The 24,935-nt window shown below is 27.1% G+C and overlaps 11 protein-coding genes across 11 annotated transcripts; 5 read left to right on the forward strand and 6 right to left on the reverse strand. All coding sequences in view use genetic code 12, as the record gives it.

Annotated features, from left to right (window-relative positions):
• Positions 1 to 69: 69 nt before the first annotated feature.
• SEF1 (Sef1p) lies at positions 70 to 2,790 on the forward strand (the record flags this gene model as incomplete). The annotated part of the gene is made up of 1 exon (XM_051764470.1): positions 70 to 2,790. One exon carries the CDS (start codon positions 70 to 72, stop codon positions 2,788 to 2,790), a length of 2,721 nt encoding a protein of 906 aa, XP_051617880.1.
• A 607-nt stretch (positions 2,791 to 3,397) lies between these two features.
• KGF54_003839 (peroxiredoxin) lies at positions 3,398 to 4,189 on the forward strand (the record flags this gene model as incomplete). The annotated part of the gene is made up of 1 exon (XM_051764471.1): positions 3,398 to 4,189. The coding sequence occupies one exon, from the start codon at positions 3,398 to 3,400 to the stop codon at positions 4,187 to 4,189; it is 792 nt and encodes a 263-aa protein (XP_051617881.1).
• A 222-nt stretch (positions 4,190 to 4,411) lies between these two features.
• On the reverse strand, positions 4,412 to 5,476 carry ECM4 (omega-class glutathione transferase; the record flags this gene model as incomplete). The annotated part of the gene is made up of 2 exons (XM_051764473.1): positions 4,412 to 5,404; positions 5,468 to 5,476. The coding sequence occupies 2 exons, from the start codon at positions 5,474 to 5,476 to the stop codon at positions 4,412 to 4,414; spliced, it is 1,002 nt and encodes a 333-aa protein (XP_051617882.1).
• Positions 5,477 to 6,233: 757 nt separating this feature from the next.
• Positions 6,234 to 7,343, forward strand: KGF54_003841 (uncharacterized protein; the record flags this gene model as incomplete). Its single annotated transcript, XM_051764474.1, has 1 exon — positions 6,234 to 7,343. One exon carries the CDS (start codon positions 6,234 to 6,236, stop codon positions 7,341 to 7,343), a length of 1,110 nt encoding a protein of 369 aa, XP_051617883.1.
• An 8-nt stretch (positions 7,344 to 7,351) lies between these two features.
• Positions 7,352 to 10,042, reverse strand: MCM6 (MCM DNA helicase complex subunit; the record flags this gene model as incomplete). Its single annotated transcript, XM_051764475.1, has 1 exon — positions 7,352 to 10,042. The coding sequence occupies one exon, from the start codon at positions 10,040 to 10,042 to the stop codon at positions 7,352 to 7,354; it is 2,691 nt and encodes an 896-aa protein (XP_051617884.1).
• A 790-nt stretch (positions 10,043 to 10,832) lies between these two features.
• KGF54_003843 (uncharacterized protein) lies at positions 10,833 to 11,330 on the reverse strand (the record flags this gene model as incomplete). Its single annotated transcript, XM_051764476.1, has 1 exon — positions 10,833 to 11,330. One exon carries the CDS (start codon positions 11,328 to 11,330, stop codon positions 10,833 to 10,835), a length of 498 nt encoding a protein of 165 aa, XP_051617885.1.
• A 625-nt stretch (positions 11,331 to 11,955) lies between these two features.
• KGF54_003844 (uncharacterized protein) lies at positions 11,956 to 12,453 on the reverse strand (the record flags this gene model as incomplete). The annotated part of the gene is made up of 1 exon (XM_051764477.1): positions 11,956 to 12,453. The coding sequence occupies one exon, from the start codon at positions 12,451 to 12,453 to the stop codon at positions 11,956 to 11,958; it is 498 nt and encodes a 165-aa protein (XP_051617886.1).
• A 717-nt stretch (positions 12,454 to 13,170) lies between these two features.
• On the reverse strand, positions 13,171 to 16,713 carry SLN1 (Sln1p; the record flags this gene model as incomplete). The annotated part of the gene is made up of 1 exon (XM_051764478.1): positions 13,171 to 16,713. The coding sequence occupies one exon, from the start codon at positions 16,711 to 16,713 to the stop codon at positions 13,171 to 13,173; it is 3,543 nt and encodes a 1,180-aa protein (XP_051617887.1).
• A 1,909-nt stretch (positions 16,714 to 18,622) lies between these two features.
• On the reverse strand, positions 18,623 to 20,128 carry KGF54_003846 (uncharacterized protein; the record flags this gene model as incomplete). Its single annotated transcript, XM_051764479.1, has 1 exon — positions 18,623 to 20,128. One exon carries the CDS (start codon positions 20,126 to 20,128, stop codon positions 18,623 to 18,625), a length of 1,506 nt encoding a protein of 501 aa, XP_051617888.1.
• A 544-nt stretch (positions 20,129 to 20,672) lies between these two features.
• Positions 20,673 to 22,358, forward strand: KGF54_003847 (uncharacterized protein; the record flags this gene model as incomplete). Its single annotated transcript, XM_051764480.1, has 1 exon — positions 20,673 to 22,358. The coding sequence occupies one exon, from the start codon at positions 20,673 to 20,675 to the stop codon at positions 22,356 to 22,358; it is 1,686 nt and encodes a 561-aa protein (XP_051617889.1).
• A 616-nt stretch (positions 22,359 to 22,974) lies between these two features.
• Positions 22,975 to 24,633, forward strand: KGF54_003848 (uncharacterized protein; the record flags this gene model as incomplete). Its single annotated transcript, XM_051764481.1, has 1 exon — positions 22,975 to 24,633. One exon carries the CDS (start codon positions 22,975 to 22,977, stop codon positions 24,631 to 24,633), a length of 1,659 nt encoding a protein of 552 aa, XP_051617890.1.
• Positions 24,634 to 24,935: the final 302 nt, after the last annotated feature.

A 24,935-nucleotide genomic window follows, 5' to 3' on the forward strand; every position in this document is an offset into this window, starting at 1 on the left:
ACACCTCAAGAGGAACAAGACAACGACGTGGAGCACGTAAAATAAAACAATAAACGTTATCCATTCACAATGAAATATCAAGAGAAAGCAAAAGTAAAAATATTACCAAAACCTATAGCACCTGCAACTCAAGTCTCTTCACCTCTAATTCAAGTATCACCAAGTTTATCAACTTCATCACCAACTACAACAATTGCAAATAGGAAAAGAGCCAAATCAACTACTGGAGCAAACAACGTCATTTCCAATACTGAATTAAAAAGACAAAGAAAAACAAATACCGCGTCGCCTATTGATCTTAATCAACCATCATCTATAACAACAACTCCAAAACCCTCAAAACAAACAGGTCATAGACCAGTCACATCATGTACTTTCTGTCGTCAACATAAAATCAAATGTAATGCACTGGATAATTACCCTAATCCATGTCAAAGATGTGATAGAATGGGATTGAAATGTGAAATAGATCCACAGTTTAGACCTAAAAAGGGTTCACAAATTCAATCCTTAAAATCAGATGTTGATGAATTAAAAGCTAAAATTGAAATGTTAACTAAAAATGAATCATTATTAACTCAAGCTTTAAATCAACATAATTTAAATTTTTATCCAACAAGTTCTCCTCAATTACAACCACAACAACAAAATTATCAATCACAACCTCCTCCTCAACCTCATAGATCAAACCTGTATCCAATAACGTCTCAAACTCCCGTTACATCACCATCTTTATTTTCACAAAGTAATCATATATCACCTATTCCATCAATAACAAATATACAACAAAATCCATCATTAATGAATGAAAATTCTGATAATTCACCATCAGCTTTAAATACACCAGAAATTAGAGAAGAATATTTACAACCAATTTCAGAATTTATTTTGGGAGATGTTAATTTACCACTTGCAAAAGCTAATGAATTACATGATAGATTTATGAAAAAACATTTAAATTTTTTACCAATAATAATATCAAGATCAGCAACTGAATTATATCATAAATCAAATTTATTATTTTGGGCTGTAATATTAACCGCAAGTTTAGGAGAACCAGAACCTACATTATATATGTCCTTAGCATCATTAATTAAACAACTAGCCATTGAAACTTGTTGGATAAAAACACCAAGATCAACTCATGTAATTCAAGCATTAATAATACTTTCAATATGGCCATTACCAAATGAAAAAGTTTTGGATGATTGTTCTTATAGATTTGTGGGGTTAGCTAAAAATCTTTCATTACAATTAGGTTTACATAGAGGAGGAGAATTTATACAAGAATTTAGTAGAAATCAAGTTAGTTTAGGACCTGATGCTGAAAGATGGAGAACAAGGTCTTGGTTAGCTTTATTTTTTTGTGAACAATTTTGGTCTTCACTTTTAGGCTTACCACCATCGATTAATACTACTGATTATCTATTGGAAAATGCAAGAGTTGATCAATCATTACCTAAAGAATTTAGATGTTTAATATCTTTATCAATTTTTCAATGTAAATTAGTTAATGTTATGGGTATTAGTGTTACAAGACCTGATGGATTATTAGAACCGCTGAATCGTGCAGGGTCATTAAATTTATTAGATAGAGAATTGGAAAGATTAAGATTTAAATTACAAATTGAAGATGGATCACCTATAGAAGTATATTATCTTTATTTGAAATTAATGATTTGTTGTTTTGCATTTTTACCAGGTACTCCAATTGAAGATCAAGTAAAATATGTTAGTTCATCTTATTTATCAGCTACAAGAATAATCACAATAGTCTCACAAATGATTAATGAAATATCCTTGATTGAATTACCTATATATATTAGACAAGCAGTTACCTATTCAGTACTATTACTTTTCAAATTACATTTATCAAAATATTTAATTGATAAATATGTCGATTCAGCAAGACAATCAATTGTTACAGTTCATAGATTATTCAGAAACACACTAAGTTCGTGGAAGGATTTACAAAATGATATATCAAGAACTGCAAAAGTTTTGGAAAATTTAAATATTACATTATATACATATCCTGATATTTTTTTAAAAGAAGATGAAAGTACAAGTATAATATCAAGAATGAGATCTCATTTAACTGCATCATTATTTTACGATTTAGTTTGGTGTGTTCATGAAGGTAGAAGAAGGTCACAATTAGGTAAAGATAAAACAAGGTCTGAGACTATTGAATCAAATGATAAAAAATTATTACCATTACCATTTTATAATCAAATCACAAAAGATGATTTTAGAACTATTACAACTACAACTCCAAATGGTACAACAATTACAACTTTGGTTCCGACTGATGCAGCAATGAGTAATGCAAGATCAAATGCTACAGATAATAAACCACTTGAAATAAATGGTATACCATTACCTTTATTAGATGCAACAGGAGCAAGAGATGGAATTAATGGTGCACAAAGTCTCATGTCTCAACAACAACAACAACCACCAATAGATCAACAACAACAACAAGTACTAAATCAACAACCTCCAACACCAATGTATCAAGGATCACCACCAATTCTAGATTTCAACACTCAAATCACACCACAATTACCATCACAAATCCAAGGAATTCAAAATTTTCAAATTCCAAACAACAATAACCCTAACATGTCACCATCCCAACAACAACAACAACAACAACAAAACTATTTACCTACAATACTGGAAAACCCTTTGATACAATTTAATGATTTTTTCTTACAACAATCATCAATTGATCAAGATGATGATTTTTTGGGTTGGTTTGATTCTAATATGTTAAATCAACAATAAAAATAAGAGAAATGATAATGAAGAAATGCTTTATTTTTTGTAAATTACTTGTATATACTTATTTAATATGATGTTACGCTATTAGAATTATAATAAGTTTGTAATTGTTAATTTTTTCCGGATGTCATAACTAGAACTGTGGTGTTTCAACTTTTCAAAACCAATTGGTAATTCAAAGCTGAATTAGCCATTTTAAATTAGCTTGATAATTGGCTGAGCTCCTCAGATTAAGGGCTAAGTTCCGTCTTTAATGAAAAAGCATATTTTACTAATAAATAAAGTGAATTAAAAGTATTTGGAAATCAATATAAATTACATAATTATTAAAGTATATAGAATCATCCTCGTTTTGTGTAGTAGAAATCTAGAACTTCCCCTAATGTTTGAAAAGTTAGAAAATGTAAAATTGCTTAAATTTAAAAGTAGGATTTAATTAAACTTCATTATTCAACACTAAAATAAATTGCTTATTTATATATTACTTCTTTCTTTTGACATTAATTTTCATTTAATTTAATCGATTTAATCATAAGATATATTCAGTTTATCAAGATAATTCAATTGACGAATTTTTAAGTACATCCTGCATTAATAGTCATCTTTTAAAATGTTATCAAAAAGATCAATTCAATTTTTACCAACTTTAAGAAACTTAACCACCAGAGCCAATACCACCCGTCAATTCACCTCAATTACTAATAAATCAACTGGGTTAGGTTTAAAGACATCATTCAAGTCTCAAATAAGATTTGTTTCTGAAGTTGTTAGAATTAATTCAATTGCACCTAATTTTCAAGCCGAGACTACCAGAGGGAAAATAGATCTCCACGAATATATTGGGGACTCCTGGTTAATTTTATTTTCACATCCTGCTGATTTTACACCTGTTTGTACGACGGAATTAGGAGCATTGTCATCTAGATTGGGTGAATTAGAAGATTTAAATGCTAAAGCAATTGCCTTATCTGTTGATACAGTGTCAGAGCATGAAGAATGGCTGAAAGATTTGGAACAACTTGGATCTAAATTAAAATTTCCTATCATTGATGACTCAAAAGGTGAGATTGCTTATACTTATAATATGTTCCCACAAGAAGAATATCAAAATAAAACTAAAAAATTAGTACCAACAGTAAGATCACTTTTTATAATTGATCCAAATAAAAAAGTTAGGTTAATTTTAACATACCCACCAAGTGTTGGAAGAAATGTTGATGAAGTAATAAGAGCTTTGAAAGCTTTACAAGTTGGTGATGAATATGGTGTTGTTACTCCAGTTGATTGGCAACCAGGTCAAGAAGTTATAATTCCACCTTCAATATCTGATGAAGATGCTACTAAGAAATACGGTGAATTTAGAAAAGTATTACCATATTTAAGATATACTAAAGTTGATTAATCTGATCAATTTGATTCAACTTTTGCAGCCAGATGCTACCAAACAATATTAAGTAGTTTCATCTAATATGGACATGTGCTCAATTAGTTTTAAAACGTTCTGTGTATTTACCCCTTATAATTTCTATTTCTATAACTCTTGTTTTTTTTAAATTTTGCATTCCCCTATATTAAAGTCACTAACTAAAAACTATATAACTTAAATTTTATATCTTTCATTCCTTTATTGATCAATTGGTAAAATATCAGGAATTGGACCTAATGGAGTAATTCCATAAGGATTAATTTTAACATGAGATTTTGTATAATGTTTTTTAATATGTTCGAAATTAGTTGTTTCTTGAAATCCAGGAATTTTCCAATATAATAATCTAAGCCAATTATTTAAATTTGGATAATGAGTTCTAATCATTCCAATATTACATTTAAAATGTTGAACATATACAGGATCAAATCTTATAATTGTTGTAAATAATCTAATATCAGCTTCTGTTAAATTATTACCTAATAAAAATTCATTTTTACGATCTTTTGAATGATTTTCTTTTAATAAATGTTCAACTTTATCTAAATAATGGAAAACATTTTTACATTCTTTATCATAAACTTCTTGTTTTGTAGCAAATCCAGTTTTATAAACTCCATTATTTATATTATCATAAATCCAACCATTAATTTCATCAATTTTAGATTCTAAATCTTTTGGTACTAAATTAATTTCAGCAAATTCTGCAGGTAATATACTATTAAAATCAAAATTTAACATTCTTATAATTTCAGCACTTTCATTATTTACAATAGTTTTTAATTTTTTATCCCATAATACTGGTACAGTAAATCTACCTTCATAATTTGGATCAGCTTTAAAATATAAATCTCTTAATCTTGCAAAATCATAAAGATGATCAGGAGTTCCTAAACTTTCATCATCAGAATGTTTTAAACCATTCAATTCTTCTTTTGTTGGAAATCTCCAACCTTTATCATCCATATGCCAATGAACAATTGATAATCCAATTATTGAAACTAAACCTTTTAACCTACGAGTAATTAATGTACGATGTGCCCATGGACATGCATATGAAACATATAAATGATATCTACCAGCTTCAGGTGAAAATCTTGCACCTGGTTTAGTACTTATAAAATCTCTAAAAACTGAAGGTCTTCTTTTATAATTTCCATCTTTATCAGCAAATTTCAAAATTTCAATTTTCTATTTGGTGGTGAGGGTTAGTATATTAATTCTTAAAAGTATTAAATTAAGTGATAAACTTACTTCAGACATGATTGAAATCTGGTTTTTTAATCAATTGAGTAAAGTATTAATAAGAAAATAATTAAAAATTGAGTAAATTCTATTTACTTTAAATAATTTTAAAGGAATAGAGAAGAAATGAATAATATAAATTTATTTACTTCTCCATAAATTCTAAAATTTCAAGGATATGTAAATGCAAGATTTATTAAATAATTATTAATAAATTATTATTAATTTTTATCTACACAGCAATTGAAAGAAAGTTGAGTTTAGTAAAACATGAGTAAAGTATTATTACTACAACTAATAATACTTATAGTTTATACTTAGAGTACTTTTAAAACATTTATTTACTTATGATAAATTTAAATCTATTGAGTAAGTAAAAAACTGCATAATTTTACATTCTAGTTAGTAATTTTTTAATACCGAACTTATTACTACGATATATTTCGCTTCGCTTCTTTTAATGGAGAATCAAGCTGTATTCATTCTCATCAGTTTGAGCACATCCTCTTCAAATTGGTGCAAATTATGACATTTCCGTAATTTTGCTCTTACCAATTGATTTCAACTTTATCACTGGAATTAACAAGCTGTCAATTTTTAAAATTTTGAGACACAGAATTTCAAATGACAAACAAAAATAAAATTTAAGCGATCAAAAATTTTTGATATTCAAAAAAAATTAGAAAAACATTTTCCTGCCACAAGAAAAGCGGCTTATCAAATACAAATTGTTATAAGTTTGCAACACATTTTTATATAATCAAAACTAACAAATATGTCAAAAGAAGAGACGAACCAGGATGATCAAACTCCATCAGCAGAAACAAAGCCAGATCAAGTATTATCGGCAAATCAGCAACATCAACAATTAGAATCTTATCAACAACAACAACAACAACCTTATTCACAACAAATTTATCAACAACAACAACAACATATACAAAATCAATCTCCAAATAATAATAATAATGTATTAACTAGAAAATTACCTCCATTATCAACAGTTTATAGAGCTGATTATAAACCTTTTTCAACTTTTTTACCCTATGAACCAGCATTTAGAGATCAACCATCTCAACAACAACAACAACCTTTATCAAATCAAGTATTGACTACTGAATATCCATTACCAAATAAAAATTCAAATGTTGCTGCATTAGCTTTAAATACTTCACAACCCTCATTAGATTCATCTATAACTAAATTCAAATCCTCAACAAAAGCAACAACTAAAAAAAATTCACAACCTGAAACAACAACTAAAAGCACCAGCTCCACCACCACGGATAAAGTAACTAAACCCAAAAAGAAAGATCCGTTAAGACCTTATGCATGTACTACTGAATTATGCAATTGGTCATTTGCTCGACAATCAGATTTAACAAGACATATGAAATCTCATTCAGCACCACAATATCATTGTCCATATTGGAAAAATGATCCTACATGTCATAAAAATAATGGTGCATTTAATAGATTAGATGTTTTGAAAAGACATTTAAAATTAGTTCATTATGTTAAAGATAAATTTGTTGGTTATAATGGTGGTGATAATACTGAATCGAAAGAAATTAAAAACAAAGAAGAAACTAAAGGTAAAAAAAAAGATGAACCAGGTTGGTGTAGATCTTGTCAAAAAATGTTTCCAAATGCAAAAGCATTTGTTGAACATTGTTATGAATGTGCTGCTAATACTCAACCTGCTGAATGGAGAGATAAAAATAATAATGATCTTACTATTGTTAATATTAGACAACCATATAATAAAATTAAAAGTAATAATAATGCTGCAAATGTTGGTCAAAGTACTTTTAGAGTTTTAATAGGTCCACAACCAGAAGAAAAAATTGATTACGCTATTAGTCAAATCCCTAAATATCAATAATTAATTAATTAAGTTGAAGTTTCACTTTCATCTCTTCTATCTTCGTCTCTATCAAAAAAATCTAATATTGCACAATTTGGATGTATAATATAAACTGTTTTGGTAGTATTACTTTCATCTGATTCTGGTAATGATTCATTATCATTATTTGAAACACTCATTAATATTCTATCTTTTACTAATCTTTTCAAAACTTTATATCCAATTTTACGTTCTTGCATATATTCAGCTTCACTTGATAAATCATCTTCTTTTTGTAATAAATACCAATCAATTAATTGTTCTGCTGTTAAACCTTCACCACCATTTTTATCATCATCTGATATTTTTTTGACTAATAAATTCATAACTGATACATACTTATCATATGACACTGATGTTGATTCTGATTGTTGTTGTTGTTGTGGTGGTTCTGATGGTGCACCATCAACAGTTTCAACTGCTGCTATAGTATCTTGTTGTACATCATCATCTTCTATTTCTATATCTTCCATTTCAACTCTAATTATAGATTGTTTTAATAAGTCATAAGCTTCTGCAACAAAACTTGGTGTTATATCTTCAGTACAATTAGCTCTTGCAATAGCTTCACTTAATCGAATCATTGATTCTAATTGACGTACAGTAATTCTATAAGACGATCTACCTAAACCTTGAGCATCATCTTCACGTAATTCTTTATATCTTGTTACCAAAAAGTCTCTTGCTTCTTTTGTCATTCTAGGTTTAAAAGTTTTTGCATATTTAATATATCTTGATAATTGTTCAGCTGAATATGGTGGATTTATCGCATTATCTCTAAGCATATGTAAGTCAACAATATGTGAAGCTAATTGTGTATCAATTCTTTCGTTGCAATCATCTAATATAACAAAAAATAAATCAAATCTTGACATTATAGGAGCTGTCATAGTTAAATTTGATCTTAAACCAATTTTTCTATTATATCTACCACCAATTGGATTTGCAGCTGCTAGTATTGAAGTCCTTGCATTTAAAGTTGCATGAATACCAGCTTTTGCAATAGAAATTGTTTGTTGTTCCATAGCTTCATGAATTGCAACTTGATCTACTATATCCATTTTATCAAATTCATCAATTGCACAAATACCATTATCAGCCAACATTAAAGCACCGGCTTCTATGGTATATTCACCACTTTCTTCGTCTCTTACAACAGCTGCAGTCAAACCAGCAGCTGATGATGCTTTACCTGATGTATATACAGCTCTTGGACTGAACCCACAAACATATTTCAAAAATTGAGATTTTGAAGTTGATGGATCACCAACAACACAAATATTTATATCACCTCTTAAATTTATACCATCAACTGTTTGTTTGTGAACACCACCTAATAATTGTAAAAGTATTCCCTTTTTAACAACTTCATGTCCAAATACTGCAGGTGCTATTGATCTTACTAATTTATCATAAATATGTTCATCTTTAACCATTTCTTTTAACTCAGATACATCTGATTCACTCAATGAAGTAAGGAAAATTTCATGATCATTTGAATCAGTTTCTGTTTCATTACCAACTTTATTTATCATTGAAGTTACATGACATGCATTAAAAGCTAATTTATATGTTAAATCTCTAACACCTAAAGATTTTAATCCTGAAACACCTGAATTTAATTCTGATCCTCTATTTTCTTTTATTGATTGTGGTTTTACTCCTGGTAATCCTAATTGAGAAACATCTGGTATAACAATTTCACAACCTGTAAATTTACATTTATCACCGGGTTTAGCTCTTTCAACAGTTTCACCTCTTAAAATAACATCCAAAGTTCTTGGCATTGAACCAGTTGGTATTTCATTTGCATTTTCTTGAATTCTAACTCTTTGCCAATCAATAAATCGAGATTTCGAAATATTCAATGTAAAATATGACTGATTTTCACATGATGGACATGAAGTTGGTTCTGTATATTTAAAAACTTGTTCAATACCTTCAATTAAAGCAGAACACATATCACAAGTAAAAGAAGCACGATATAATTCAGGTCTAACTTCTGAAGTTCTTGTAACTGTACCAGAAATGGTCATTAACGAACCAATTTTATTTGATCTTATATCTCTAATTCTTTGAACAGTCGGTAAATTAAAAAATGATATTTGGAAAACTCTTTCATTTGATGTAGCATTAGTTGAAGATGAAGTATTTTCACTTATATTTTCTTCCTCATTATTTTGACCTAATAAATTTGTATGTAACAAATTTGGTGCATATTTTTTTAATAATTTTTTTAAACCATCCAAAAGATAAGGATAAAAACGATAATATTGTTCTGCTATAGCAGTTGCTAAAACACCATTTTCAACTGATAATAAATTTTGATAATTAATATATAAAGTACTATATTCAAAATTTTTCATTGATTCAATTTGTGCTAAATATATTTTACCATCCCATCCATTATTTGTTTCATCTTCATCAACAAATTCTTCTATGAAGTTTTGGAAAGATTCCTCAACTTTTATAGAAGTTGCATCAACAACTTTTGGTATATCTAGTTTTCTTCTTCTCTGTGATGTTATAGATCTTGGTTGTTGTTGTTGTTGTGGTTGTGAAGATTGATCACTTAATATTGGTGGAGCAGGTGTTGATATATTTCTACCCCCAAATGATGAAATTTGTGAATTTAATAAATGTGCTGCATCTGATGGTATTGGTGATGAAAAATTCATTTTTTTTAAAAATATTGACTACTAAAATTTATTCAATTTTATATGTGATTTGAAAAAACGAATGTACTTAATTTGAAAATAAAAATAGAATATTGTTGAAAAGTTGTAAATTAAAACAAATGTAATTGAATTGAAGTTGAAAGATAGAAAAGTTCCTAATAATAAATTATAAATTTGAAATGAATTGAGTTGTAAAAAAGAAAGTAAATATAAAAATATTAAAAAGATAAAAAAATAAATTAAATAAAAAAGACGCGTCTAATAATTTAAAAAAATAAAATTTAATTAATTTTCTAAATTAGGAATTATTATTATATTTTATATTATTGAAAATTATGTTATACAAAAATATATTAATGTATAAAGATAATCAATTAATCCCAATCAAAAAATAATTATATATAAGTGATGGAAAAAATTGCCTGTACAAATTACATTCAAAGTTTTATAATCAATCTGATGATTTCAAATTTCTACTAATTTTGATGAATTTAACAAATGGTTGTTATTAGACTTGATCTTGGATTTTAACATCTAGTGAAACAAAAAGACTTTTTTTTGACTGTTTCTCCAATACTTGCTTAAACGACCACTTATAATTTGGAACCAACCCAATTTATTCATCATAATTTATGTAAGTTCATACTAATAAGTTTGCGCCAAAAATTGAATTATATGTCTCTGTCAAAATTAATTCTCTCCCTTTACTCACTACGAATTTGTGCTTGGTCTAGGAACAAAAATACCTCGCCCTAATCCTTTATAATTTACAATTGTACAAAAAACTAACTTAAGTCATACCTTTGATCATACCAGTCAAGACGCCAGCTATAATACCAAAAATAATAAGAATTGGAAGAATGCAACTAATATACAGGTAGTACAAAATCTCTTTTGTAAAATGATACAATAAATAAATTGTGTAGCAAATGAAAATTATTCCTATTGCCAAAATTTCAATGATGTTATAAATGATTTCAGCGATATCATAAAAGATCATTGTTGAACATTCTTTAATCAAAACATGTGCTTTCTCACATATCCATCTCATTCTATCACTATGCTTTTTGGAATTTCTCTTCAGATGATCATTTATCTTTTGGTCTTGATTTGGAAAGATTGATAAACATTGTAATTTAGAATCTTTTATAAAAATGTTCGGTTGTTGTTTGAAGGAGAATTTTGTTTTCACTGGTTCCGGATATGGAATATTACTGTTTACATTGTTTTGTGAACTATTATCGGTATTCAATAATGTACTAGTTGTTGGATTTAATTGATTTTGCATTCTCCTAATGAAAGCTGAACAGTGTCAGGTTGTTTGATTAAAAACAAAACTTTTACATTTCATTAATTCATGTAAAGGGATAAAATATTTATATTGTTAGATAATAATGACATAATTCCAATTTTTTCAAGTTTATAAAGCACCTTGATGTACATGAAACTCAACATAAAAAGTTGCGAAAAATCTTTATTAGAAAGAAGGGTTGTTTCATGTCCCGAAATTAACAAATAGTGAGCATAAAATACACAAAATATAAACTGTAAGCTTGAACGCTAAAGACATTGATTTATAAATCTATAATCTTAACACTCGCAATCTATTTTTTCAATTTTAACTGTTGTGAAAGAGGGGTAGCCTACTTAAAGATTCAAATTTCCAGAGTGGTTTTAGAACAACGTCATAACGACAGCTATACTCTTGCAAGATATTTAATACCTTATTATGAAATTTTTGACCTAGAATTTTGTCACAGTTTTCGCTCTTATGATGTAATTTGGGATGATGTAGAGCAAAGTACTCTCCTGTAGTCTGGAGGTATTCAATAGATTACATAATTATCAGAGAGAGAAATGCAGAAGTCTCCTGGTAACCAATAAAAGATCAATACAAATGTACAAAAGACTAACTAACCCATACCTTTGACCAAACCAACAACAAAACCAGCTGCAATACCAATAATGATAAGAGATGGAAGAATGCAACTAATTAACAGGTAGTACAAAACCTCCTTTGTAAAATGATACAATAAATAGATTGTGTAGCAAATGAAAATTATACTTATTGCTAAAATTTCAATGACGTTATAAATGATTTCAGCGATATCATAAAAGACCATTGTTGAACATTCTTTAATTAAAACATGTTCTTTTTCACATATCCATCTCATTCTATCACTATGTTTTTTGGAATTTTTCCTCTGATGATCATGTATCTTTTGATCTTGATTTGGAAAGATTGATAAACATTGTAATTTAAAATCTTTTATAAAAATGTTAGGTTGTTGTTTGAAGGAGAATCTTGTTTTCACTGGTTCCGGATATGGAATATTACTGTTTACATTGCTTTGTGAATGATCATCTGTGCTCAATAATGTACTAGTTGTTGTATTTAATTGATTTTGCATATTCCTAATGAAAGCTGAACAGTGTCAGGTTGTTTGATCAAAAACAAAACTTTTATATTTCATTAATTCATGTAAAGGGATAAAATAATTATATTGCTAGATAATGATGACATAATCTCCAATTTTTTCAAGTTTATCAAGCATCTTGATGTACATGAAACTCAAAATAAAAAGTTGCGAAAAAATTTTGCTAAAAAAATAGGTTTGTTTCATGTCCCGGAATTCAAAGTCGAGTTTGTACAATATGATTTGACAAGAAGTCGGAAATCAAAGTATTTAAAAAATATTCACGTCTTAACTACAAATTGTACTAAGTAAATTTAAAGCATTGGAATTAAAAATCCATTACCAAACAATTTGAATAAATTTCTAGATTCTGTTTTCAACCCAGTGTTTCACCGTCAAAACGGAAAATTATCGGAAATATGCTAGACATGAATTAATAGGTATAGCCAGAGTTATAATCAATGCATTATACTCTATTGAAAAGATTGTTCGTTGTTACATCGCATCAGAAAAAACAAGACATGTATATCTAGTTCACGGATATTAAGCACATTCAACAGGAGGTCAAAAAAAATTATGTCGGAATTTAAAAGATAACGAAACATCTGTACTACATCTTGATTTAAAAAAAAAAAATCATGCATAAAAATTATATAAAATTTTTTCTAAATAATAATACAAACACAGAATCATCATTACACTCTCTTTAAATCAACTGAAGTAAGAACTTTTTTGTGAATGGTTTGAATGAGGAGTTGTAACACATTCTTTTAATAAAATATGAGCATTTTTACCAATTATATTTCTTAAATTTGCTCTTTTAATAGGTTTAGCTAAAAAACCATTCATACCTGCATTATAACATTCTTTTATATTTGAATCATCAGCAAATGCAGTTAATGCAATAATTAATTTTGAAAATTGTAAATTATTTCTAATAATATTAACTGCGGTTATACCATCCATTATTGGCATTTGAACATCCATAAAAATTAAATCAAATTGTTCATTCGTTTCCATTGAATTTTTGACTATTTCAACAGCTTCTGCTCCATTTGCAACCATTGTTAAATTGATGAAACCTTCTAATTTTAACATTCTTTTAATAACTTCTTGATTTACTTGATTATCTTCCGCTACTAAAATTTTTAAATTTGACATTGATGTTAAGATATGTGGAGTTGATGGTGATGAACCAGATAATTCATTTGGAGTTGTTGTACCACTGTTTGTATTGGAGGTGGTGATTGCGGGGATGTTTGTTTGTAAATTTGGTAATTTTGATAAGGAATTATGACTATTTGAATTTGAATTTGTACTTCCACTTCCACTACTATTACTGAGACTTTCTTTATTGGTTGTTGTTGTTGTTGTTGTTGTTGTTGTTGTTGTTGTGGTTGATTGAGCAGTTCCTGTTGAACCTTTTGCAAATAACATTGGTTTTGATGGACTTGGTTTTATACCTGTTGGAGTTTGTATTGGAGTTCCCTCATCGTTCACCATATCATCAACATCTTTCGGATCATCTTCAAATGCAACTTTTCTATTGATTTTGGAATTTGGATTAAATTCATCATTACAAAATTCTTTTAAATCCTCTGGTGATATCATAATTTCCCCAGTTTGTGGTAATGGTAAAGTTAATGTAAAAATTGATCCTTGTCCAATTGTTGATTTCAATGATAAAGTACCATGCATCATTCTTGCTAGTTGTCTACATATACTTAATCCTAAACCTGTACCACCATATGATCTACTTAATGTTTGATCACCTTGTACAAATGGTTCAAAAACTTTTTCTTGTAATGCTGGTTCAATACCCGAACCTGTATCTTTAACTTCAAATTGAACAACCCATGTTTTGGATTTATATATATTACGAATTTTAAAAGATTTATCACCTTCAAATTTTTCCTTTTTATGTAATGTTGGATATGACTTAAAATCTTTTGCTTCAGGCATAACATAGAGATCTTTTTCATCGCTGGTTGGATTTAAACTTACTGCAATTTTTTGATTAACTTCCTCATCGATTTCGTGTTCATCTGATGAATTTTTAGTCCCTGAAGAATTATCTAATGAAGCTCTTGGTGATGGTGGTAGTGACTTGTTTTGGAATTGTTGATCAAATAAAGCCTTTTCGTATTGAGTTGTAGATAAAGTGGTGATACTTAAAGCATCGGATGAATCACTTATACAATCGTCTGGTGTTGCTTTTTCATTTATTGGAGATTTGTCTGTGGTTGGTGTAGTTTCTTGCGTATCATCTTCAGTTATTAACGGATCAACAACCAAAGTAGCATCTGTGTTATGTTGTGCTGGACTAGGACGTGATTCCATCAAATACACTTTTTCAAAATTGTTTGCTTGTGATTTTTCAAAATCATATTCTCCTAGCAATTTAAAAACAACATCAACTGATCCATCAACAGGTGTAAATTTTAAAGAATTTGAAACTAAATTCATAATTATTTGAATAATTCTATTTGAGTCTCCATATAGTATTAACTTTCTGAAGATATTTGGTTTCACCAGTAATTTAAAGTTCACCCTTTGATCGAGGGCTAACTTATTAAAAATTGAATTTATTTGATATACAATTTCCAATATTTGAAAATTTGATTTTTCTAGTTTTGATCTGTTTAATGTATTTTTGGAGTAAGTAAGTAATTCTGTTAAAATATGTAGTAGCAATTCTCCTGATCTATGTATTAATTTTAATGAATCTTGGATTTTTTCTGCATCATTTTCTTCCATTGCAATTGAAGTCATACCTAATATACCATTTAATGGTGTACGTAATTCATGTGATATATTTGCTATAAATACAGTTTTAGCTTCATTTGCTGTTTCTGCCTCTATTTTAGAAGCTTCTAATTCTTTGGTTCTTAGTTTAACTCTATCTTCTAAATGTGTATATTGTTTATCTAATTCATCAGTCATAATATTAAAAGCTTCAGATAATTCTGTTAATTCATCTTTAAAAAACTTTTTGGATGGTTTAATTCTCTTAGGTAGTCGTATACCTGCTGAATATTGTGATGCTCCAGATGTTGTTGATGTAACACTACCTCTTGTATTATCTGGTTTTTCAATAATTTCACTTTTTTCCTTTTTATATCTTGTTATGTCTTCTGCTGATTCTTTTAATTTTGTAATTGGTCGTATAAACCAAACTGCAAATGGTAAAGTAATTAAAACCATAAAAGCCCCAATTCCAATAACGACACCAATAATAATACGTTTCAAACGTTCAACTGGTGCATTAAATACTGATTTTTGTTGGACAACAATTATAACCCATAATAAATTATTTAATATAATCTGAGTAAACCCAATGGCTACACTTTGGCCTGAATATGACTTTACATCTGTTGAAACTCCATATGGTGAATTAATAGCAGTTCTTATAGATGTTGATGAGTTAATATTATAAATTTCTCCAGGTTCCAATAATGAATTTTCAACTGGAAAAACAGTTTGAAATCCAATGGCTGAGCCAGATCTTGCACCATCATCATTTAAATTATCAATACCATTAGTTAAACTACCATAGATTGGTTTCACTGCAATTACTGAATAATCTTCACTTGTTGCGTTTAAAGCATCATGTACAGTTGCAGCACTGGCTATAATTGATAAATATCCTGCTATATATGGAGTATCTATTATTATTGAAGTATTTGCATAAACAGGTAAAGTAACTCCCATAAAGTATGGACTATTAATATCTTTCGAATCATTTGTTAATGGTCCAGTAAAATAATAAGCAGTTTGATCATTTAAAATTTGATTTGGAATTGTTTGATTTTGATGTAAAGGAAATAAAGCATCTCTTGTTGTTGGTGATACTATAGTTGCATTGTTTATTGAACTTGCCATAACTTGTAAATCTAAATTATATAATCTTGCAAAAGCAAAAGTTTCAGTAGATTGCATAAATTGCTCTAAAGTTTCTTGAGCATTTGCAAATACATCTCTTGAATTATTTCCTGCTCTATATTGTGATAATGGAGTTGTTAATGCATCAATAGATGCTAATGTCATTACTTGATAAGCAACAAATGCAACAGCTTGTTGGACTTGAGTTGTTTTTAATTGTGATATAACAAATAATCTTTCTGATCTTAAATCAGTTAAATTATCACTAAAATATAATCCTGTAACAATTCCTAAAATTAATAATGAAAATAATGAAGCAAAACAAACTAATACTATAAGCTGCGGTCGAATCCCAATTTTTAATCGTCTCATGACTGTATTATGTTTATGTATGTAAATTTATTTTATAAAATTATTGTAAATTTAATTGAAAAAAATTTAATGACGTATTTAGTAGTTGAGTAGTAGTAACATATGAGATTCTTTTATTTGATTATTAGTAGGTAAAGTATTAAAATGTGGGATATGATATATAAAAATGGATGGCAATTATTTGAAATTTTGATATACAAAAGTTGAATGAATAATGATTATGTTGTAATTACTATTAAAAATATAATTGTCTCTATTTGTTGTGATTATTTTTAAAAATTCCAAACGAAAAATGTGTCAAAAATTTAAGTTAAAAAGTATTCTAAAATATATATATAAGAAATAAATTGAAATTAATAAAATGAAATGAAATAATTAAGATATTATAATAACGAAAGATAGGAGTAAGTAGTAAATTGTTTTATAAATTTCTAGTTGAAAAAAAAAGTGTTTGATTAAAAATTTAGTTGTAAAAAAAAAGTTGATTATAAAAATATTTTTTCTATTAAATTAAATTTTTATTAAAGATTAAGAAAATAAAATTATACAGTAAAAATTTCAAAGAGTTATATAATTATTCAAAATTATAATCAATAAAGAAGATATTTAAGTGTATTAAGTTATTTTATTCATATAATAATCATATCTTACACGAAAGTTGAAATTAAAATAAGAAAATAATGTTTATTATTAATAGAGTTAATCTGTATAAATATGCATTAATATTATTATTTTATTAATTATACTGAACATTAAAAGATAATAATTGAACTTTTGTTTCTCTTGTAAAACTACTTTATATGACTTGTAAGGAAGTAATTTAATACATATTCTATTTCATATATTTGATGTCAATAAGTTCTAGTTCTTTATGAAAGAATTTAATTAAAATCAATAATAGATCTAAAAATAACTTTGTTTAATAAGAAAGATTAATTTCATATATAAAAAATTTTAGGGATACAAATTATCTCTAATATAGAATTATGATGTAATGTAATCAATAATAAAATACTAAAAAATTAAAGTGAGACAAATTAAATTTTGACATCATTTAATTTAAAACATTTTTAATTGAAGTAAGTACGACTACAATTAGGTACATTATTGAATAGATCATTATGTATTGAAAATTGAAAGAATTTTTTGTAAGCTGGGAACTAATACCTATTTTAGTTTTCTTTATAATTATCAAGAAATAAAAATGAAACCTTCTTCAGTAAATAATATTCAAATATGTTCTCATGTTTCTGTCAAAATTCAATTTCACCCCACTTTCGCATAATTATAAACAAATCTTAACCTAACTGCGTGTTAAATAAATCTAATTTAAGAAGTATCAATTACTATTGTAGAAATAATTGGTCATTGCAAATCATCTAGACTTAAAAATTGAGACTTTTTTTTGAATTAAACTTTTTAGTTAACTTGAATTTAATATTTTTCTTGGATAGATGTTACAATTTAAATAACCTTTTTTATATTTGCTTTATTAGTCAAAATTACAAACGGCATTATTAATGATGAAAAAATTTTTTTTACTAAACCCTTGCGACTTTAATATGAGTTACATCAAAACCCTTTTGAGGACCAAATAGTTTCAATTATAAAATTTAAGAGATTGACAGAAGTAATTTTATTTTTCTTTATTCAAGATTTCTTAAAATTTCTATTATCCTTTAAATTTAACCTGATTTACATTTTAGTAAAGAAGTTACAAAATCTGTCAAATAATTAATAAGTTTTAGTTTTAAGTGGCTTTTATCAAGAGCCTTACGAAAACATGGTATTGATCCAAAATTAGATTTATTAATCAATGCAAATTGTATAAGAGCTTACTTTCTAAATCTATATATCATGTAATATATCAAGTAACCACCAAATTCTATTTAACTTTTAATCGAACTTTCTAAACTTTAATATTTAATTTGGTACCAACTAAAGATATTCTTGAAATTGTCCAAAATAATGCACCACAAGTAGCTAAAATACCAATAAATATAATTAAATTATCATAACTTACATCAATTATTGCAGCAGCAATAGGTAAACCAAATAAATTAGCTAATGATAAATAAAAATTTATTATACCATATCTTTTACCTAAATGTTTCGTTGGTGTAATTTGTGATAAACATGCTGGTAAAAGAGTTAAAATACATGCCAGAGTTGTACCTCCAATAGCTGCAAATGCCCATAATATTTTATGATTATCTCCAAATGGTAATAACAATACCAAAACACTAAGAACCCATAAAATTAACATTACAACATTAACATTAAACCTACCTAAATAATCACTTGCTAAACCTGGAATACATCTACCTGCAATACCAGTTGCATTCCATACTGTTAATAATAATAAAGCATTTGATTCACTAAACCCTTTATCAATTGCATAACTTGCATAATATGTAATCATTAACACTAATGAAAATTCACTAAAAAATCCACCTAATGTCAAAAATACATAAGCACGATCTTTAATTTTGATAAAATCTGCAATTTCACTTTTAAGTAAATCAAAATTATTAGTATATTTACATTCTAGATTTTTAATTTTTTTAGATTTAACTCTTTTAAATCTTTCTTTAACTAATAAAGTAGACAATATACTTAATCCCAAACAAGTAAATGCCAAAATCCTAATAGCCCAAACATAACCCATAGAAAAATATAATTTTCTTAATAATAATGGGAAAACTAATCCACCGATACTTCCACCACTCATCCCTATAGCAACAGTTAAACCTCTTTTATAAAAAAAATAATGACTCACAACCGAGATTAATGGATTCATACCTAATCCGGTTCCAATTCCTAATGCAATAAATCCCAATATGAAATGATAAATTTCAGTAGAATTTGCAATCCCCATTAATCCAACAAAAGTAAAAATAGTAAACAAAACAAGTAACCAAAAAACCCCATTTTTATCAAATAATGGTCCCGATACTAAAGCTATAGCATAAGATAAAAAATAATATATAGAAAATATCCAAGATATTGTACTTTCTGAATAATTTTCTAATATATTATTTGAAACATAAGCTTGAACTGCTCCTACTGAATTCATAACTCCTAAAGTTACTATACACCCCAAGAATGAGCCTAATAATACTAAATATGCTTTCAATCCACCATCTGGGAAATTATCTGGATGCAATTGTTCGTCATCTTCATCAATAGATTCATTTGAATGTGTAACTTCCATTATTGATGAAGAAGGCAATGAAGGTGGAATTGATGCTGTCTCATTGATTGATCTCGTATTGGATAAATTCTTGTCTTTACTTGGAAAATTCAAATCATGAGGTAGTTCTCTTAATGGTATTGATTCTGATTGAAAATTTTGTTGATCAGATCTTGAATAAATATTTCCACTATTAGTTTCATATTCTTCAATTGAAGACATGATTCAAATAAGTATGATAATGATAATTAATCATTCATGAAATAATAAAGATTTTAAAGATATTCCCCATCTTTTTGTTTTCTTTTTTGATTAATAATGTAATACTTTTAGTATTGTGTAGATCTAAATTAATATTATAATAGTTTTTAATAAATGCGTTTGTACTTATTTTTTTTGTAAATCAACTTCTCATTTGCGTTCCATTTATGGTATATGTAAGCGATTTAAATTTAATTTATATACATAAGTTCAAACACATAAGTTTAAATTTAATATATATCAAACTTAAATTGCATATAATTCCTAGGAATATGGAATTCAAATCTTAGTTTCGATTCCTTTCAAAAATCCACAATTTCAATCTGATTTAAAACTAAACTAAATTTATCAAATATGTTTGGCGGCTTTTCAATTTATGGAGTTTTTAAATTTGTGAATAAATTCAGATTATTGATTGCTTTAAATCATATATTGTAATATTTGAAACAATTTGGGATGTAAATACGAATTTAAACTACATCGAAAAAGAATCAGTCTATGAAGAATGACACCTAAGGATAGACATGATGAAGAAAGAACTCATTTATTGAATGATGAACAACAACATCATCATCACAACCACAACCAACATTCTACAACAAATGACTCAGATTCAGAAGATGACGATGATGATATTAAATTTATAAAATTACAAAATAAAAGAATTAAAAATTTCCCATGGTATAGAAAACCAAGTGTTTACTCAATAATTTTTTTAGTTGGCTTTTTGACATTTAGTTCATCAAGTGCAGAAGGTGCAAGACAATCAATCATATATTCCAAAGCCGCCAATTCTACTTCTTCAGATCATTCAAACCAAGCTCAATTAGTTGCATCCTTTAATCAATATTTATTAGTAGGTACTACTGCATTTTCATTAATTCCAATTGCAAAATTTGGTGAAATCTCATCCATAGTTGGAAGAAAACCATTTTTTGTTGCATTAATTTTATCAATCACTATTTCAAGAATTTTACAATATTTGGTATTAAATTATAATTCAGATTTAAAATTTAAGTTATTATTAGCAGCAAATTATATTTCTGCAATTAGTGGATCATTAAGTATAATTACACCATTATCAGATTCATATATAACTGATTTTACATTACCTAAAAATAGAGTTTATAAATTATCATTAGCTTCTGCTTCAACATTTATTGGACAAACTTTTGGACCTATATTTGGAAGTTTTATTGTTGGATTAGGTGGTAAAAAATACCAACAAAAACATGGAAATTTTAATGCATTGAAATTTGAAATTGGGATATTGATTGTTTTATGTGCTTATGTAGTAACTTTATTTCCTGAGTCAAGAAATGAAAAAGCTATTGAAAAATCAGAACAAAGATTATTAGAGCATGCAGAAGAAGAAGAGGATTTGCATGTTACCCCAAATGATGAAGAAACTAAAGATAAAATTATATTTTCAGAAATTTTAAAGTCAAGTTTGAACATCATTGAACCATTGAAGATCTTAACATATCCACAAAAGACAGCCAAAATTAATAATAAGCATCGTTATGAACAATTGAAATATGTAGTTATGGGATTGATCTTTACATATGCTACTTATCAAACTTTAATTTTTACATTGAATCAGATTGTTATACAATATGGTCAATACGCATTCAATTGGTCAGCAGATAATATTTCATATTTATTATCAATAATATCTATATCAAGATCAGTGTCTTTAGTATTTATACTACCAGTATTTGAAAAAACGATATTAAAAAAATGGCTTGGATTCAAACCTTTAAATTATTCTTTCGATATGATCGAGTACGTATTAATAGTGGCAGGATTATTAGTTGGATTATCAGTATTCTTAGCATTCTTTATGGCCAAAACAACATTTCAATTTTATTTAACTGCAATTTTTTTCTCATTAGATGCATTAATTCAACCAGTTTTTGATTCAACTATAATAAAATTTTTCCCAAGAACTTCAAATAGTCAAATTTATGGAGCTATAACTTTATTTATTTCTTTATTGAATTTAATATCTCCAATTTTAGTTACATGGGTTTATAAATTTTCATTATTCGTTAATCATGCTAATTTAATTTATTTATTTTATGGATTTTGGATGTTGGTATTTACTGTGATTGTTTATTCTTGTAAAAGAGTTTTAAAATTAGATAGAAATACTACTGACAAGGATTTAAAAAGGATATTTCAATCTTAAGGATGTGAAGTAGCAATCATGATTGATAGCTTATGTTCTTATATCCAATGTGATTGATAAAATAGAACTGATGGCTAATATTTTAGTTTCCGTGAATATTATCCGATTATATATATACAAATCTCTTTATAAGAGATTTAATAAGATCTTAAATAATGAACATTAGTTGAAAATACCCTGAACATTACTGATTAACTAAAAAGTCTTCAAACATACAGTTGAAACCAATTTTTGATCAACGTACAACTAACTTACCAAACTTCAAATTTTCATTTGATAATGTAGAAGGAAGAGTAAAATAAAATATTCTTTTCCGCTTTTAAATCTTAAATTGGAATTAAATTCCTTTTTTTTATATTTTATACCAAACGGAGATATCTTGCATATTTACGAGAAACAGTTGAATTTATGTCGAGCCGTATGAAAATCTAGGAGTATTAGCAATTGTAAAAATTTAAAAATAGCATATATGGCTTCTATTGATTGATAAGAAATTTTCATTTATAAATTATTATAAGATGCATTAGATCTGAGTTCGATCTGTCTGCCATACCACAATCTCATATCGTTAATTTATAAAATATCATTATAGAGTTTCAAATCTGGTTAATTGATTATGACAACTGTAAACATTAATGAGTCCAATCCATTGTTGGAGGACGCAGCATTTGTGGAATATGTGGAGGCAGAACAAGATGAAGGGTCTGCTATAGTGGATCAAGACGATGAAGAAGTTTTATGGATTAAAGAACATGAAGAATTAAATAAATCAAAACATTGGTTTTTTAGACCAAGTATATTTCAAGTAATGTTGATTATAACTGCTTTAACAGTTAGTACTACCATAGCAGAAGCAACAAGAACAGTTGTACAATTTAAATTAGCATGCAATGCTGTATTAGATTCTAATAATATTTGTGATCCAATTAATACTCAAATTTTAATTTCAAATTTTTCTCAATATGCAACTGTTGGTTCAACTATATTATCATTATTAGTAATGACTAAATTTGCTTCATTATCTGATATTTATGGTAGAAAAATTTTTCTTGTTGCAAATGTTATATTTTATTTTATTTCAAATGCTTCAATGTATTATTTATATCATTATCAAACATTTCAATTCAAGAGTTTATTATTAGCATCATTAGTTTCTTCACTTGGAGGTGGATATATGGTTATTAGTACTTTAGTTGAAACTTGTTTATCCGATTTAATTACAAATACTTCAGCATTAGCTCCAGTATTAGCTCAATGTAGTGCTATTACAAGTTTAGGACAATTTATTGCACCCTTATTGGGAAAAATGATAGGTTCATGGCATGCTAAAAAATCACCAATTCATATAATGGGAATCACTAAAAGTTCAAAAGTAACTGAAAATGAATTTTTTTTATTAAAAATTCAATTAATTATTGAATTTATAATGTGCTTATATGTTGTATTCATATTTTCAGAGACTAGAAATCCTAAATCATTACAAAAATCAAGAACAAATTCAATAATTTCAAGAAGATCATCAAGTATAAATTTAAATACTAATACAAATTATGTCACCAAAGTTAGAGACTATTTCAAGGATTTTTCACCAATTAAAATTATCTTATATCCATCAAGTCCTCGTGCTAAATTCACTGTTGCTTCAATGGTTTTCATATTAGTTTTTTATATTGCATTAATGATTTCAATTTCACAAGTTCTTGTAAATTATGTAATTTTAAAATTTGATTTTGGTGATGATATTGCATATATAATTTCATTAATGTCAATAACAAAAGTATTTGCATTAATGGTAGTACTTCCAGTACTTCAAAATTATGTACTCAAGAAATGGCTTAATTTTAAAATTTCAAATACTCAACCAGATTCAATCGATTTTTCATTAATGTCGTTTGGATTAACTATTGATATTTTGGTTTTTGCTATATTATATCAAGCAAAATCTAAAGTTGATGTTTATACATCACTTAGTGTTTTTGCATTAGGTTCAATGTTAACCCCAGTTTTGAGTGCTTCAGCTTTGAAATTTTTCCCAAAAAGTATGACTGGTACATTTTATGGAGCTATTGGTATATTAATTAATTGTGCAACTATTCTTGGTCCAATACTTGTTATGAACTTGTATAAATATTCATTAAAAATTCATTGGGATAATCTTGTATTTCTAGTTGCTTCATTACTTATTGCTTCACTTTTGGTATTGCTTGTATCTTGTAAAATTGTATTAGGTAATGGTGATTATGAAAGACTTAGAAGTAATTTAAGAGGTGCTTAAGTTTAGGAACTGAGGTAAACGTTCGTAATTTTGAAATCGGTCGGTTGGTTATTTAATTCTTATTATTTATTAGATTGTTAGTAATAGAAATATACAATTTTTAGATAGACTTTGATACTAATTTTTATGATCATTAAATTCTATATCATTTGATATATCATTTAAAAACATTAAGGTACTAAAATCAATATCGGTTACACAAAAATCACAGAACTTATATATTTAATAAATTAATATATCATTTAAACAAACCATATAGTCTTTTTTGCAATTCTTATAATAACTTTAGCATAACTTACAAA

The sequence above is a fragment of the Candida jiufengensis genome, assembly GCF_024610255.1.
Source record: "Candida jiufengensis strain CBS 10846 chromosome Unknown scaffold1, whole genome shotgun sequence".
NCBI classification, from domain to species: Eukaryota; Fungi; Ascomycota; class Pichiomycetes; order Serinales; family Debaryomycetaceae; genus Lodderomyces; species Lodderomyces jiufengensis.